The sequence below is a fragment of the Coturnix japonica genome, chromosome 7, assembly GCF_001577835.2.
Source record: "Coturnix japonica isolate 7356 chromosome 7, Coturnix japonica 2.1, whole genome shotgun sequence".
Lineage (NCBI taxonomy): Eukaryota > Metazoa > Chordata > Aves > Galliformes > Phasianidae > Coturnix > Coturnix japonica.
Genome location: NC_029522.1, coordinates 4,450,901 through 4,466,971, shown reverse-complemented (window position 1 = coordinate 4,466,971; position 16,071 = coordinate 4,450,901). Strand labels below are relative to the sequence as shown.

Genomic DNA, 16,071 nt, shown 5'->3' with positions numbered 1-16,071 from the left:
TCTGCTCCTCAGCACTACAAAATTGAAAGCAGAAGCTAGAGGCACAGCCTTATTCCAAGAGCAAAATCCTCTTAGTTAATCCTACACTGCTTACTACAGCATGCAGTTAATAGCACCAGCGTGGAGGAAAAAGAACATGAGTAGAGGGGATAAGAGTACTAAGTACCAGTGTACTAACACGAACTACTAGCTTCACCAGGACTAAATGCCAGAGGAATGTGTACACGGCAAACACTGGTCCTGGAGGATGTGAAAAGCAGTTGACTTTGAAGCAGATAGAAAAACAGCACGATCTCCAGACAACTAATTTCAGAAAACTTATGAGGAAAAAAAGCCTCCGCTCAGTGTGAAAAGCACATAACACCACATGAAAATATGTTGTCTTTGAAAACAACAGGAAACGTACACTCAGCCAATTTAAGCAGATGAGTTAGCTCATTTAAACTGCAGGGAAGGAATTCACTCTATTTGTCATCTTGTATTAAGATTCAATTTTCAGAGCCTGAATCATCAGTGCTAGGTTTGAAAACAACTATTTACAAAATAAAACCAATGAAACAATCCAAGGCATAACAATGAAGTATGCAGCGTGCGATATACTTAGCTTTCCACAGGCATGGCTTGCATCTCCACAAGAAGCGCGAGTTAGAACCTCAATTTCAGCACTGACATCTTGGCAGCTCCTACTATACAGTGCTAAGTCACTTATCCTGTCACTACCAAATCTGATACATGTAAAGCCTATAGTTTTAACCCCCTACAACCTCATTTTCACACGGAAATAAGTAATCTAATACTAAATAACAATTAATAATTCTAATTTTCCCAGTGGAATAACCTCACTGAGGACTACACAAAGAAATCTTTATAGAAAACCCCGCAGCCTAAAATGGAATTCAGAAACATCCTATTAAACAAGTATGGTATTCTTCCAAAGACTGACTGCAAGCAATCCCACACCTTACACAGAAAGCATAAGTCCTGCACAAAAACTCAGCCGAATTATTCCTGAACATTAAAACCAAAACTTGCCGATTCCTCCCTCCTCAGTGCAATTTGTTCAGGTCTCCACCCCATGTCTATGGAAAAGCTATGGAAAGAGTACTAGATGTAGCACACCAAGACACACACAAACTGAAAAACACAAGACAAACATTTTTAAGGCAAATTTATTCATTAGCTTTAACAAGATTAATACATAAATCAATACTATGTCCAGCATAAGGTTGTATAACAAAATAGGCTATTTGGGAAACATTGATTTCTAGTGTGTACATTTTAAGGGCAGTTTTCATCCAAATTGGACATATTTTAAAAAAATAAATAAATACGAGGCCAAAAACGCTTACTTAATGAAACTCTTGCTAAGTAAGACTTGAGGCTCCACATTGCTTCCAAGCACTCATCAGTACAGGTGTCTGTGTACATTTTAAAGACATACACATAGTTGTGCTCCAGCAGCATTTGGTTTTCAAACATCTCATACCCGATTCGGTCCAAAACATACTACATCTCCAAATTAGACCTCATTCTTCCTCACAAAAACTAGCATCCATGTTGCTATTCTGCATTTCAGGATTGTCTCGCCTGCCAATCATTTACCAATACAAATCCTAGGAACAGTATGTATACAAAATATGAAGGACCAGCCCCCTCTCCCAATACTACTTTTTAGGTCTGAGATCCAGGCTGCAATACCTAGTGGGACAATTTGTGAAATAAACCACTATTCTACTGAAATAAGGCTACGGTGATCTTAAAAACAACACCACCACTTTGAGAAGAGCTAAGAAGCTCCCGAGTCTACTTCCCTGTGTATTCCTGGAGGGCAGCCCCCAAGGAACTGCATTTCTACCTCAGTTTCCCGGCAGGACAGCAAGTCCATAGATACGCTGGCATTTAGATTTTCCTCAAGTACAGCATAGAGACACCCAAGCTACCTTTGTTTATATCAAGCAATATTAAAAACTGATCCAAATTTATATTACATAAACAAGACGATATATTTGGAAAATCAGACATTTACAGACAATTCCTTACCGGTTCAACCCTGCTCTTCTTCCACACACTGTAAAGTCAACTCTCTAGGCATCTGTATTCTACAAAGCTAGATAAGCTGGTTTTATTTTACTTCTGGCTCTAGCTCTGCTGACAGCCAAGTTCCCTTTTACCTCAAGAATAAACACAGGATCAAGTCACAAATTTTAAAGCTCTTCTAATTTACACATTTTACCTTTATTACATTGAAAGAAAACCCTAAAGCTTGGTCAAAATATAAACAATTATAAATCTAGTGGAAAATATCCCTGAGAACCTTTCAGTAACGATTGGTTTTGGTCCATTTGAAGAGAAAAATTACTACTCAACAACAGTTCTAGAACTCTGAGGGCTGCAAGTGGGTTGTACATCGGATGCCCATTCCTTCATTTTCATTCCCCTTACAGAATACGGTGAGACAAAAGCCACTAGAGGTTTTCTACGTTCTATTTAGGTAATGTTACAAGGTTTTAGATGGCGAACATACAACCCGATGTAATGCCTTGAATGCTAAGAGTTCACAGGCTTACATTCCAGGGTTCAGGATACGACAACTTAGATGACTGCTAAGGACGGAAGCTAAAATTAAAGACCTTAGAAGTGATGCCACTTACAAGATACTTCAGCAACACATGAATAATATCCTTCATGGTTTTGTATATTGCTTAAAACTTTGCCAAGGAACATTTCATAAAGATCTATATTTCTAAGTCATACTGTCTTACCAAAGGTAAACTCAGAACACTAGAAGGTTCAACTGTACTGAAAAAGTGCTTAGTTAGTATTCACAAAAGTGCACAAATGGCCAGTGACTCTAAAAGCATCGTGTTAGTACACGCGTAAGGTCAACTAACACAAGAACTTATAAATCAGAGTGATAAATGTTTCTCTGTTTCTCTTAAGCTGCTTCAGAGGGCCACACAATCCATCATCTCATCGTTCGTTCTAAACAAGTCAAACCTCACATAAATGTAAAACAGATTAATGCAAGTAATCCACTTCATTTCTTTTGCCTGGAACACATGTTATTTTCCGATACTTAACACTTGAATAGGTTTCCGAACACAAAAGCATTTAAAATAAACTAAAGCTGCTCATACTCTGAAGCAAAGGCTAAATTAGCCTAGACTTGAGCTTTTCTGTACCAGCACTCCTGACCTTAGTACTCTCTGCTACATCAAACCCGAGCAGACCTGTCATTTACAACATAAAAAAAGAGCCATGCTTAATAATGTTACAGTATATTAGTAGCTTTTCTAAAATGAGGTTATGTTCTACTTTATGAAGTGCAACACTGTAATATAATATCTTGTACCTATAGTTACTCTGTGAGAAAACATGCAAAAAAAAAAAAACCTATACAGGTGTTTCTGTAAAGTTAAACCAGAACAAATACAATACTAGACACCTCATCCAGGAAACATCAGAACAAATAGTTCTCTTCAGGAAACCAAAAAGGACACTTGAAGCCTTTTGAGAAGGAAGGGGGGCAATAAATGGAACAGGACATGTTTATGGAAAGGGAAAACAGAAAACCAAACATGGTACATCAAACTTTACTAAAGCAACTAAAAAGTCTTTTTCGCTCAACGAGCCAAGTAACTGTTTGGAATTTGTGGACAAGTATCTATGTTTCACTGCTAAATGGCATCATGGGGGGGCAGTGCAGAAGGACAGAACCAACATGACCTCATAATCAAATACTAGGCAGGACTACTAGCTTTTCCTTTGAAATACCAGTAGTCAAGATTCAATGGAGTTGTCCCTGGCCAAAAATGGAAAGGCTTGTTGTGGGCCCCTTTAATACCAGTGAGTTCCCTTCAGAAGGCTTCATGACATGTTTAAGTTATGCATTCAACTGTAGAGAAACACCCTAGGCACGGTCACAAAAGGCAATTTGTGCTTAACCATGATATTAATGTAGGATGTTAGTAAGGGAAGTGGATCCTTTCACACAGTAGAGGTATTACCAGGCATCGAACTATCAGAAACTGCTTCGGGATCAGGAGTGCAACAAGCAAAAAGCTGTTTTCCCAAGCTTTTCTGAGCAAATCTGAAGTACATTATGTGGCCCATTGCAACAAAAGATACAGAAATAAGCACCAATAAACCAAAAGCTTCCGGATTGGGGGCCAAGATGACCATGATGAAGTGCAGCAGATCAAGAAGGTAATTCATGGAGTTTTGGACACCGTTTATGATGCCTCTTTCAGATTCTGCCACATTTTCTTGGAGCAACTGTGTGACAGTCAAGTCAAAGGACCAAAGGCCTATGGAAGAAAAACACACAGTTACCCATGTAACACAGCTGCTCAAGGTAAGCTTTCATTAATGATACAACCTACTTCACACCTAGGGACAATCAGTTCTGCTAAAGATACACAAGTCAGGTCAAATAAACCTCCCTTCACAGTAGAGCAGATTTCACACTGGCACAGCTAAGAGCCATTTATTTTCCTTCACTGCCTTTCCTGAACCAGCCCTTACAGTTTGACGCATTAACCTCCCCGTCACATCTTGCTTCATCACATCTATTAACAACGTTTTGCTCATCGGTACTTTCTATTTTATAGAAAGTTTACCCTGCAAAACAATTCTTATGTGTGACCCTCCTGCAAAATTCAGCAAAAGCCCCAGGAATTCTCACAGGGTAAAAAGGTACTACAATCCTGACACTACATTATCTGTCAATTACTTTAATTAAACAAAATTAAAAAGATAAAAACAAAACAAAACCCTGTCATTCAAATCACAGTTTCCTCTTCTGATCTCCTTTGCTGGTCACAAGTTTGAAGATTAGACTATCCTTTTAATTAATGGGCTAATTTGTAAGCTGTGAAAACAGAAGGTATTTGTTGCACTGATGTTTGGATATGTTTCCTATCAACAAATAGTTTCATAAGATTGGGAAAAAAAAGAAAATGAGGTGAGATTCCCAGAAAAAAGTCACCTCCAAGTGTGACAATTTTTCACATTAGAGAAGAATACACAACAAATTAGAACTGCAAACTCTGCACTGGCAATACTAATAGAAGATCATTTCATTTGCATGTTAAATGTAATTCATCCTAGATTTGTAATGCAATATTTCCACTGTAGCCTAAAGCTCTCAACTCAGATAGGCGTTTTGTTGTCAGTTATTGTAGGTTCTAGAATTAAAAGCCTTCAATACATCAGATATTAATAGCAACACAATACTCACCAACTCTAGCAGCAATGACTCCTGCAAAGAGGAGACTAACAGAGATTAAAGGCACAGGCTGAGGACTCATCTCTGGGTCAGCATTAGCAGGAGCAGCAGACCCGTTGAACAAGTCGGGCATTCCAGTTGCAAAAGCCACTCCAGGCTCACCTCCTGGAGATGCAATAGTAGGTAATGGCTCATTTTCAAACAGCCTGGCACTGATGTCAGCAAATGGGGAAACAGTCAAATCCAGAGGGCTCCCAGGCATGAATACAGAGACGGCACATAAGACCAGACAGGAAAACTGAGCAACTCCAGAAATAAGGCCTGTGCGGATCAGACCGCATTTGCGACGAAGCCAGGTGAAAGCTACTGTTCCCATTATTCCAGTGATTGCAGAGGCACCCATCAGGAGGCTTAGCACAGAACCACTCAAACCCTGAGTGTATGCATAGCCTGTAGTAATGCAATCAAAGCCCAGAACTGTCATATACAGAAATGCAAGACCCATGCCTGCAAGAAACACAGGCTGGTTATAGTATGCAACCCATCCATCACGAAATGTGATGAAAGGTTCAGCAATTCGGGCAGTGCAGCCAACTTCCTTCTCCCGCTGGGGCTCAAAGCCATTTACATCTTTCTCAACAATTAACTGCACTCCTTCAGCAGGTTTCACATCATTCTCTGCAAACAGAAACGCAACCATTAGATACACTCCTACCACAAAACTGCAGAGTACAAACTGCAAGACAAGTGTTTGCAGCAAATTCAGCGTTTCAAAAGTGCATCAGTTAAACTGGGTAACTATTCTAACCCTACTTTGATAAGCATCTTAAATCTGACCCATATAGTATGATCAAGCCAAGTTTCTTTATCAGTTTAAATTGCTGCTTCCTCAGTGCAACTACGGTAAGAATGCAGATTGAAGAATGCTTCAACTAACCAACTTGTTAATGAATACTCTATTTCCTAAGGAATCAATTTACTTCATACACATGAGCTAGCATTAGATGGTATTTTTATATAGTTTTGTAAGGTTAAATTCATTAACCAGATAAAGTAGGAAGTACTTAAACATCACGTTTTGGTAGTAGAGTATTGACTGCCATAGCAAGAATTGTGTGGATTGGAACAGTTACATTTACGCTTTCGATACCTTTCTTTACATTCAGTTGCTTCAGTTCTGATTCTTCAACTTTGGAACACTTGAGAGCCAGAGAAGGAGTTTTCTGATAAACCTTCCAGAGTAGCAGGTATTCCACGCACATCGACATCAGGTTCCAGCCAGAAATGAATCCACAACCAATCATTGGGGAGCCAAATGTCATTATCTGACCAACTGCCATTGGGGCCAAGATATTGGTCAACTGATCAATTCTTCGTATTGTGGCATTCATATCTGTCAGAATGATTATATAAATTGCTGAACAGCCATTGCAAAATATTCAACAACACATTTGAGAATTACACATATACACACAACACACTAAAAAGTCTTGACTCAATTACAAGTGATTCCAGGAAGAATAAAAATACGCTAGAGTCTCCTTTAAAGTGTTCCTGCATCTGAATTTATTGAGACCAATCCAGGTGTTTCTGAGCCAGATCTCTCCTCTGTCAAAATCCACATTAAGAATTCTTGACATTGAGTGGAAGCATCCTCCTGCAGGTAAATTAATCTTTCACAAGACCACTGGTTACCTCTACATTCAAGTGACACTATGAAATCCTGAGTCTCCCTAACACTCAAACACAGCACACACAACTCTAGAAACCATGCACTGTAGAAGTCATCCCCTAAAAGATAATATTACAAACTACAGTTTCCCTCTATTTATTTCTAATAACTGGTGACCACAGCACCCAACGTGATAGCAGCTGACCTTTGAAATGGCTTTACATTTTCTTATCGAGTCACATTGATAGATGGCAGCTGTACACTTACTCAGCACTTAATGAGCAAAGTCCTCCCTCCCTTCTGTTCCACATTTGGATGTTTATGGTCAAAAGAAGAAATCCATTCTTAGCATGAATGCATCTTACATTTGAATGGGAAGGACGAGGCATTTGCCAGCAAATCAGCTTCAGCCATCACACCCTCTAAGTTGCTTCAGACTCCCAATGAACAGTGTCACTGATTCACCCTTAGAAGCTATCAAATGCTCTAAGCTTTATTACACACCAGGGCTTTGGTCTGCATAAAGGTACATAAACTGATTTCAGAGTCCTATTATGAAAATGAAGCTTATAAAGGGAAATTGAAATAAACAATAAAAAGCTGCTTTGCTAAATCTGTCAAGAATTGTTACTAGTCATTCAAATAAATGTTGAGGTTATTCAATATAGAATTCAAAGTCCATTCAATACTAACAATTCCACTGACATTTAAGTAAGAGGACCAAGTTAGAGACTTGCAAAATATTTGGCTTTAAAAGCTCCAATGACAAAGCTTTCTTTTGCTTGGATAAGGCGAGTATTTCCAAACTCAGAACAGCTATAAAGTAACCAAAGTGAATGAAAAAAATATTGAGGAATAAGGGGCAGCCAAGGCAATCAGTACTTGCCTGTTTTACTCACATTTTTAACTAAGGCTACTTTTGGAAGAAACCTCACAGTGCAGAGATAAACAACGATGTCTTCTGTCAAGTTAACACTGACACTCATTTTTTATTTAAAGGCAATTCCAAAACCACTCACGAATCAAGATAAAACAACCCTATCCAGCCTGAGAGAAACCTGCTTTTAAACAGATTTGGTGAACCAAGATGCTTAACTTTTGTTTTCTTATATTGATTTTTAAATTGAGTAGCAACAGAATTTCCACTAACATCCTGCCTGAATTTCCAATACCACACGTAGTGGTCATGAAACTGCCTGGAGCTGAGAAGCAACACAGAGGCAGGACTGCCTCTCACACAGCAGTTCTCTGCAGGTGCGGCCGCTACCTTATCTGACGTGCAGGAGTACAGGGTTTGGAGACATGATTTGCTGAATAAGAATTAACACAGGAAGAAAGGTTAATGAGAAGCATTGGCACTTCAAATCTCCTAAGGAAAGATCAGACTTTTCCACTTATGATTCATACACATAAAGGAAGTTAATAGCACCGCTGCTCTACAAAACGCATAATCTAGAAAGGCACCGCAAGATCAATACAAGACTTGGGTGGAGAACTAACTTGTCTCACTTTCATTTCCAAGTATATGCTTCATGTGCCTAAGGGCTGATCTCTCCTGGATGATTTGGTCAAGTAAAATTCCTTCATTAGAGATATATTACAGATTTATTCCTAATGAGTAATTTACGCAGTTTCCTACAAAATATAAATCCAGAAGCTGAAATCATGCAAAGTTTAGAAGTATCCAAGCTCCAGAAACATCTCAGACTAGGAACTTTCAGTTCCCTTGTTACTTCAAGGAGCTATAAATGTCTTAGCAAGGTCAAGCTGCTCTGTGCCTTGCTGGCATTTCAGTATCAGTTCCTCTGTACAGAAGACTTTTGGCTCTGTATTGGAAACATTCAGAGCCCTTAAAGCACACCCAAGTTCATCACAAAAGATGCCATTTCCCAGGCTTATGTTATTTATCAGAGTAGCAGCACAGCTAAAGATAAATCACACATTTCTTAGCGTGAATTGCCTTGCTGCTATGAGTACTCTCTGGCAAAGGGCAGCCAGGTTCACTGTGCCAAATAGAGTAATCAACACCAAACTGCAATAGAACTTGCAGAGGAACTCTTTAGCTCTCCTAATAATGCCATACTACTGTGCAGGAAGGGGGTCGGAGGTGGAGGGGGAAGGGAAAGAGAAAAATGTAATAATTACGAAGGCAAAAAAAGATTAAGTCTGAGCTCTTGATATCAAAGTTAACAGATGTCAAAGGAATACTGAGTATTCAGATACTACTGAAGAACTTTTCTTAGCGAGTTCAACACAATGCTAGAGACTAATGGAATTTAAGATACAGCTGTATGAACAGTATTTCCTATCTGCAGCTTCCCAATCCATGCACGTTACTGTTCTGGACTTCATTCCTATGTACCTCTCTTTGACCCCTATGTAAGAAGCCCAGTTACACGGCACTGTTTATTCCAGGGACCTAAAAATAAAGTATTGCAACACTTGGCTTTAAGTTCCTGAAAGTCAAATAGCTGCCCTGGATAAACACTGGATATTTGACTTCAGAGCGCAGTGCACGTTTATTCAGCCAACAATAAAAAAAAAATATTTCCTTTTCAAAACTGCAATTGGACTAAAACAAGGACTAAAGAAGTTTAGGGCTATCAAACAGTTGTAATTGCAACAGCAACTTCTCATCTCTGTAAAAACAGTTCAGAACATTGGCGGAAATAAAGGCTGCCCTTTCTTTATTTGCTGTTTTCCCATAGTACCACGAACCCCAAGAGGCTCTATCCTCCATTAAATTCTAGTCTGACATTAATCTCATAAAGTAAAACAATTTAAAGTATTAGAAAGGCAATGTATTTCACCTGCCAGTTTGCTTCTGTCTTCCCCTGCAACCACAACAATCCAGTCCCTCTGAATTGTGATCGCTGTGGCAGTGCTGGCCAAATTAGCAATGTTTGCTATCGTGATAACCAGGATATAGCACATCGTCTAGAGAAACGGGGGAAAAGTCAGAAGGTGAGAAAAGCGATAAAGGGATCTTGACCCCAGCCTTGTAAAACCAGAAAAGGCTTTTACATTGCAATCATATATTCCACTGTTACTGTTCTACCGTTACTCTTCAGACAACACGATTAAGTCTGCATTACAGTTCCTAGAAAAAAATACCTATTTGTTTCTCTAACTAGCTCCTGGTTTATTTGCCACTTACAGCTCACAGGAACAAAACAAAAGAACAGAAAAACTCAGTCTCCCATACTCCAGTAAAGTTCTTCATACATTATTTCCTTATTAAGGAATTTGAGCACTCACGAGAAGCCATCCATGGTATAAGGTCAAAAGCTGTGTCTTAAACAAGAAGATAATCATCAGGATAATGCCACATAGGATGACAGATGCATTCTGAACAACCAAGGATGTCTGGGCCACTGTTTTAAATCAAAACAGAGAATAATGATCATTAACACAAAAAACAAATAATTAAACTACAGAAGGTATAATCAAGAAACATGCAAAGATTCTTTAGGCATTTCTAGCTTCCTACGCTGCTCACTCAAACATGAGATAAAAATATACTTTCTATTTTGACTTTTCTATTGCCTTTGAAAATCAACTGATGTCTGACAACTTCAAAGCTAAAGTAGTAACCGATTAAGCCTTCACAGAGAAAAAACAAACACTAAACCCAACTATTTAGGTACTGAAACTTTTTTAAAGGGATAAAAGGCTTAGCTGAAGCTTTTGCAATTTAGCATAGCATAGAAGTGATTCTATCGTGTAAAGCCCTGGCAGCTGCCAGTATGTATGAGGAACTTGCCATTATACTCTAGTTTTAATAAGTACTTATACCTAATTGAAAGCATACTGCATTTGCATTAAGCGGAAGCTGTTTTTAACTACATAAAAGACATATTTGAGACATGCAATGCTAGCACTAGACTGTAAAGAACTTTGCCTGTTGTTTTTACATCAACCTGTGGCTTCTTTATCTTTACATATTGTACAAGCTTACCGAAATAGCAAATAACACAATCAAAACCACCCACCTCCTGTCTTGGAAACTTTTTATGATTATTACTGCTGTCAATCACTATCCTCAATAAGCTGAGCTAGCCCAGTTCTCATACTTGATTTCAGAAGTCGACTCTAACAGCTTTGCCTTTTGACACTCATTTAGGCTGTCCTTAAGTAAATAGCCTTCTCCGGACATCTAACCTTTGAGCCTCGAGTTCTTGTCCACCCAGTCTCCAATAATGGCTCCCAGAAGAAGAACTGATCCCGCCACAACCAGTCCATAGACTGCAGTCAGGAGCAAGCTGTTTCCATAAAGTTCAACCAGGAACACAGACACAGCAAAATGCCACATACGATCTCCCTTCAAGAGTAACAGAAAGTACATGTGCAGCATTAATACTCATACTTTTAAAGCATAATGGTTAAATAATTTACTAATGCCCTGAAAAATATCTGTATGAAAGCTACTGAATACATAACACACACGGGTGGGCTTTTTTGATAAATGCATCCTGTTATCATTGATTTTATCCCAGCACCAATAAGATCATGTGACCTCATCAAAAACAGCACAAGCTTAAGATCAAATATAACTATTTCATATATTTTGAATTCTTGATAAAACCAAACCATGTCTGCTACCTGCCGCAGCTAACAAGATTCCCAACTTGCACAAAGCCTCCAGCAGAGATCAGGTTAGCAACAGATGTAACAATTATCAACACAATGTAATACTTCACAATAATCATTAAATGCTGTACTAAAAAACAAAAGCAAGTCAGGTCAAAGCAAGGCACAAATCAAGGGTTCGGTGTTGTCCTCAACATCCCTGAATTTTAACTTCAGTTTTTTCAACAACGGCCAACAGTGGCGTTTTACTAAGAGATGAAATATTAAAGCGTGTTTGGCCTATAGCAATACTTTTACTTGCAATACAAAACTTGCATGTTACGGGTACCAAAACAACAGGCAGAAAAGACCAAAAGCTACATGAGACATCATTTTCAGACTACTGAAAACACCATCTGATCTGTTACCAAAGAGACCTGTAGATTGCTAATGAGTATATCAAGGTTTTCACATTGTCACATGATGGGAGTCAGCATCTCACATTTCTAAGCATGTTATAAGTACTGTACAGAAGTGCTTTATTTAATCTAGTATTAGGCATCCTTCTGAAACAAACAATCCTAGTCTTTCATAAATAAGAGACAAAACTGTTTTCTCCTGTTTTCTCGTGTAAAAAAAGCAATTGCTACGTGAAATAGCAAATACTACAAATTCCTAAGAACCTCAAATATTATCATAGAATCATTAAGGTCAGAAAAGACCTCTAAGATCATCTAGTCCAACTGTCCACCTACCACCACTATTTCCCCACCACGTCCCCTGGCATAACACATAAATGTTTCTTAAACAGCTCCAGAGATGGTGACTCCATCACCCCCCAGACAGCCAACTCCAGTGCCTGACCACTCTTTTGAAGAAGCAGGTTTTCCTAATACACAACCCAAACCTCCCTTGCACAACTCGAGGCCATTCCCTGGTGTGTTATCGCTGTTACCTGGGAGCAGAGGCCAACCCCCACCTCACCGCAACTTCCTTCGAGGTCACTGCAGATGGCAATTAAGTCTCTCCTGAGCCTCCTCTTTCCAGACAAAAAAAGCTAAAGGGCTAAAGGGTTGGGGAAGAAAACGCAACAGAAAATCATCGATAGAGCAAAAGCCTGACACATCTAACTATCAAATAATGCAGTAGTAAAGAGATATAAGGCATGTACTATTTGGAGGGTCAAAATAATTGCAGATAGTTTGATTAAAGCATTCAGTGTAGCACAGAGACATACAAAGTATTTGGCTTGTAACGTACACGGAGTCATCTGAAGGAGGTTTATTCAAACTGTGTAAATGCATTTCCTTTGCCACGGGCAGAAAAAGAACTGTACCCCCAGTTACATGAGATTACACAGAGATTTTTCAGTTAGTTCTGAAGAGAAAGTAATTAAGCAAGCACTGAAGTGTATGAAAGGTAGCAGTGACAACCATTACTGTCAGAAGAAGAAGCCCAGTTTCATTTCATATTCATAAGAAGACTCCCCTGACTCCAGCAAGTTCAGGATTCTGCTACACCAACCAACATTTACCCAGAGTAATGCAATTAGGTCAGCCACCCTGCAAACTTTTGGACAACTACAGCTCTCCCTACCTGAAAACACAAGTTATTCTGAGGAACTAAAAGACTTAATGAGCAAGTAAGATAAGTCAGCATTGCAGAAGAAGAGTAATAGGAAATCACAGAGATTTTAAGCTGCTATGCAATTTCAAGCTAAAACTTACTTTCAACAAGAAGTACTGCCTTCAGAAATTAGTAAAGCCTTAAATAACTTAATCCATCTTTCCATAAAGTGAATATTTCAACTCTAATCTAACTACAGCTGTTCTGCCAGCTGACAAGACTCCCGAGGCCAGCAGAGCCATGGACTGTGCTGAGGAGTCACCACCAGCCTCCTGACAAGAGCGAGGCCCAGCATCACCCAGCAAAGACAATTAGATTCTGTTTCTTTAGTCCTGAGTGACAGACAGGAATGAGTTAAGTACCTAAAGGCAACAGTGGGAGGCCTCAGACACCAGTTGAGCAAAGCAGTCCTCTGAAGCCAAACACACATTCAAACTTTTTACTTACAAAAGCCAAAAAGATATGCTAGAGTTGGTTCAAATCTGAACAGAGGACATTTAATCATTTACAGCTTCTCTGTATTTGGGAATGGCTTAGTAACAAGGAAACCAAATAAGCTCAATCAGAGCAAAACAACATTTCTACTTGTGGACATAGTTCACCACAAAGATATACAATAGTTTAAGTTCTGAAGAGAGGTTCTTGCTTGCTGTTCCTGTTAATAACATTACACTAAACCTTAGAAGATACAGAAGGTGAACTCCTGCAACAGAGCTGCCAAAACAAGCCAAATTTCTGTTGTTTCAGCAGATTTATTTTTTTTCTTTGGCGGTGTTTGTTTTAAGTCAAGGTTTTCAGCACAAAGGAAAAGGCGCTGGAATGAGGAGTAACAAACCCTGCTAACCAGCTGAACAGACACACTGCAGTCCATATCTGTCAGGGCACATGCCAGTGCTTCCCAGCTTCCCTCTGCCACCTCACCTGTTATGCTGGGAGTAGCCTCACTGCTCAGCTCCAGCAGGCTCCAGGCTGGGCTTCCAGCACTACCAGCTGAGCAACTTGCTGGCATTACCAATAAGCTACTGCAGATAACAGCCCTGGACTCTACAGAAGAGCAAAGCAATCAAACACCATCACATAGCTTCGTCAATAGCATCAATAATTGTTAAGATATTGCTCCTATTTAAAGAAGCATCCAATTGTGCTCCATGCAGAACAACCACCCCCTTAACAAAAGCACCAGTATGATTTGCTGAGCTGGTGGATGCAAGGTGCTGTCACTGAGGCACACGGTACTACAGGGGTGCAGCAGCAACCTGCCCTGAGTGGCACAAACCACACCACGATCCAGCCCACAGCCAGGGCTGGAAAGAGAGCTGGGAACGACAGGGGAAACTGTCCACTTCTAGAACCAACCCAACTGAAGCAGACTTAGGATTATATTGCAAGGTTATACGGCTCTTGATTTTATTATATATGATCAGATTGTCTATTTTTCATTTGTATTTTAAGTTTATTGAACTGTAACCCTCAGTTAGTAAGAACTGGAGCAGTAAGCTGCTTTAGTACACAAAGAAAGCATTTCAGCAGCTTCAGTGTTTTGACAGAGCAAACTGGCACTCTGTGGGTTTGCTACTGAAAAAAAACATTTCCTATCATTAAGCACAGGCAGTAGGAGCCCTCTGAGCCCACGGTGCAGTGGGTTACCATTCACATCCTATGCTGGACCATACCCCACACTTACACTTTGGACTTACATTGCAGAAAGCCTCACTGGCTCAGCAGTTACTTAAAGCATAAAAGAAAGCATAACACTAACAGATACCGAATCGGGCTCTCATAAAACTGCTCTCCTGTGTGCTACTAGAAGCTGAGCGTACAGCTTTGTATCTTAAAAAGCTTACAAATCCTTTCGATGACAAGGTGCAGTAGCAAATCCTCCGTAGTGGCGGCGTAGCGCTATTGCGCGACTCTTTCGTGCTAAGTGCCGAAAACACGCAGGTAAGTAAGTGCCGGAGCAGCAGCACTCCACTTCCAGCAGGCCAGCAATCCACTTACCCAAGTGGACAACGCATGTCCAAGGTAAAGCAGAAACTTCGCAGACGTGAAATAGCCAACCAAGGCTCCTAAACGAGAAAGAGACAGAGATTGAGGCTGGCCGGCAGCGGTTCCCTGCCCTGGCCGTTCAGGACCCGCCGCTACGCCTTTCCAGCCCCCCAGCCCTCTCCGCTCCCGGCAGCCGAGCGTGGGCCGCCGACAGCCACCGCCGCACTGACCGCAGCGCCGCTGTCGCTGTCCCTTCGGCCCGGCTTCTCGCGCCATGCCGGCCCGCTCCGCCGCTGGGCAACACCGGGAGGAAAAAAGGGGGGACGCGCGGCTTCTCTCCGTGTTGCCTTCCCCGACTTAGCTAGCACTGTAGCTGAAGTCGGAAAGCCCTAGCCTTATGCGCCGCTGCCGGCGGGACCCTACGGCGCACAGAAGCCTGGCGCCGGCCCGGTGGGCTCGGCGCGGCACTGCCGGAAGCACGAAGGCTGGGGGCTCGCAGCCGAGCCGCGCTTTGTAGGCGGCGGCGAGTACCGCCCAGCTCCGCCCCGCCCCGGGGCGGTACCGCTTCATGCTCCGCGGCGGGCCGGGCAGCCCCAGCGCCCGTGGCTCACGGCGATCTGGTTTGGTTTGCTCCTGCTTTGTCCCCTTTTCCCCACACCTTTCAAAATGCGAGTTTTGAACGCTTCAGCAAGCTGAAACTGTGAGATAAGCACCGAGTATCGCAAGGCTGTGGCTCTCAAGCCTGTAAAGGACAGCGCTCCCAATTCTTTGCCTTCAAAAGGCAAAATAAACTAAGTAAGCCTCATTCACTGAAATAAGCTTCTAAAGAAGATGGTGACTCCATTCGTTTGATACTAGCTTAGACCAAGTAGCCTAGTTCCTACCATAAGATCTCCCTCCCCCTCTCACCACCATCAAACCAGTATTCTTATAGACTTAGGCAATAGTCCAGAATAGTCAGAACACAAGGATCCTCGGAAAATATTTGAAG

At 40.9% G+C, this 16,071-nt stretch overlaps 1 protein-coding gene across 2 annotated transcripts; it reads right to left on the bottom strand.

The window, feature by feature from the left end:
• Positions 1-1,151: 1,151 nt before the first annotated feature.
• SLC40A1 (solute carrier family 40 member 1) lies at positions 1,152-15,586 on the bottom strand. 2 transcript variants are annotated; one of them, XM_015867835.2, is made up of 8 exons: positions 15,311-15,586; positions 15,093-15,160; positions 11,061-11,220; positions 10,158-10,273; positions 9,710-9,836; positions 6,378-6,620; positions 5,240-5,905; positions 1,152-4,307 (listed from the first exon to the last, which is right to left on the bottom strand). In XM_015867835.2, exons 1-8 carry the CDS (start codon positions 15,354-15,356, stop codon positions 3,988-3,990), a joined length of 1,746 nt encoding a protein of 581 aa, XP_015723321.1. In that variant the 5' UTR covers positions 15,357-15,586; the 3' UTR covers positions 1,152-3,987. The 2 variants fall into 2 exon arrangements, with proteins under 2 accessions (XP_015723321.1, XP_032301634.1); XM_032445743.1 differs by lacking the exon at positions 15,311-15,586 and adding an exon at positions 12,424-12,533.
• Between the last annotated feature and the right edge of the window lie 485 nt (positions 15,587-16,071).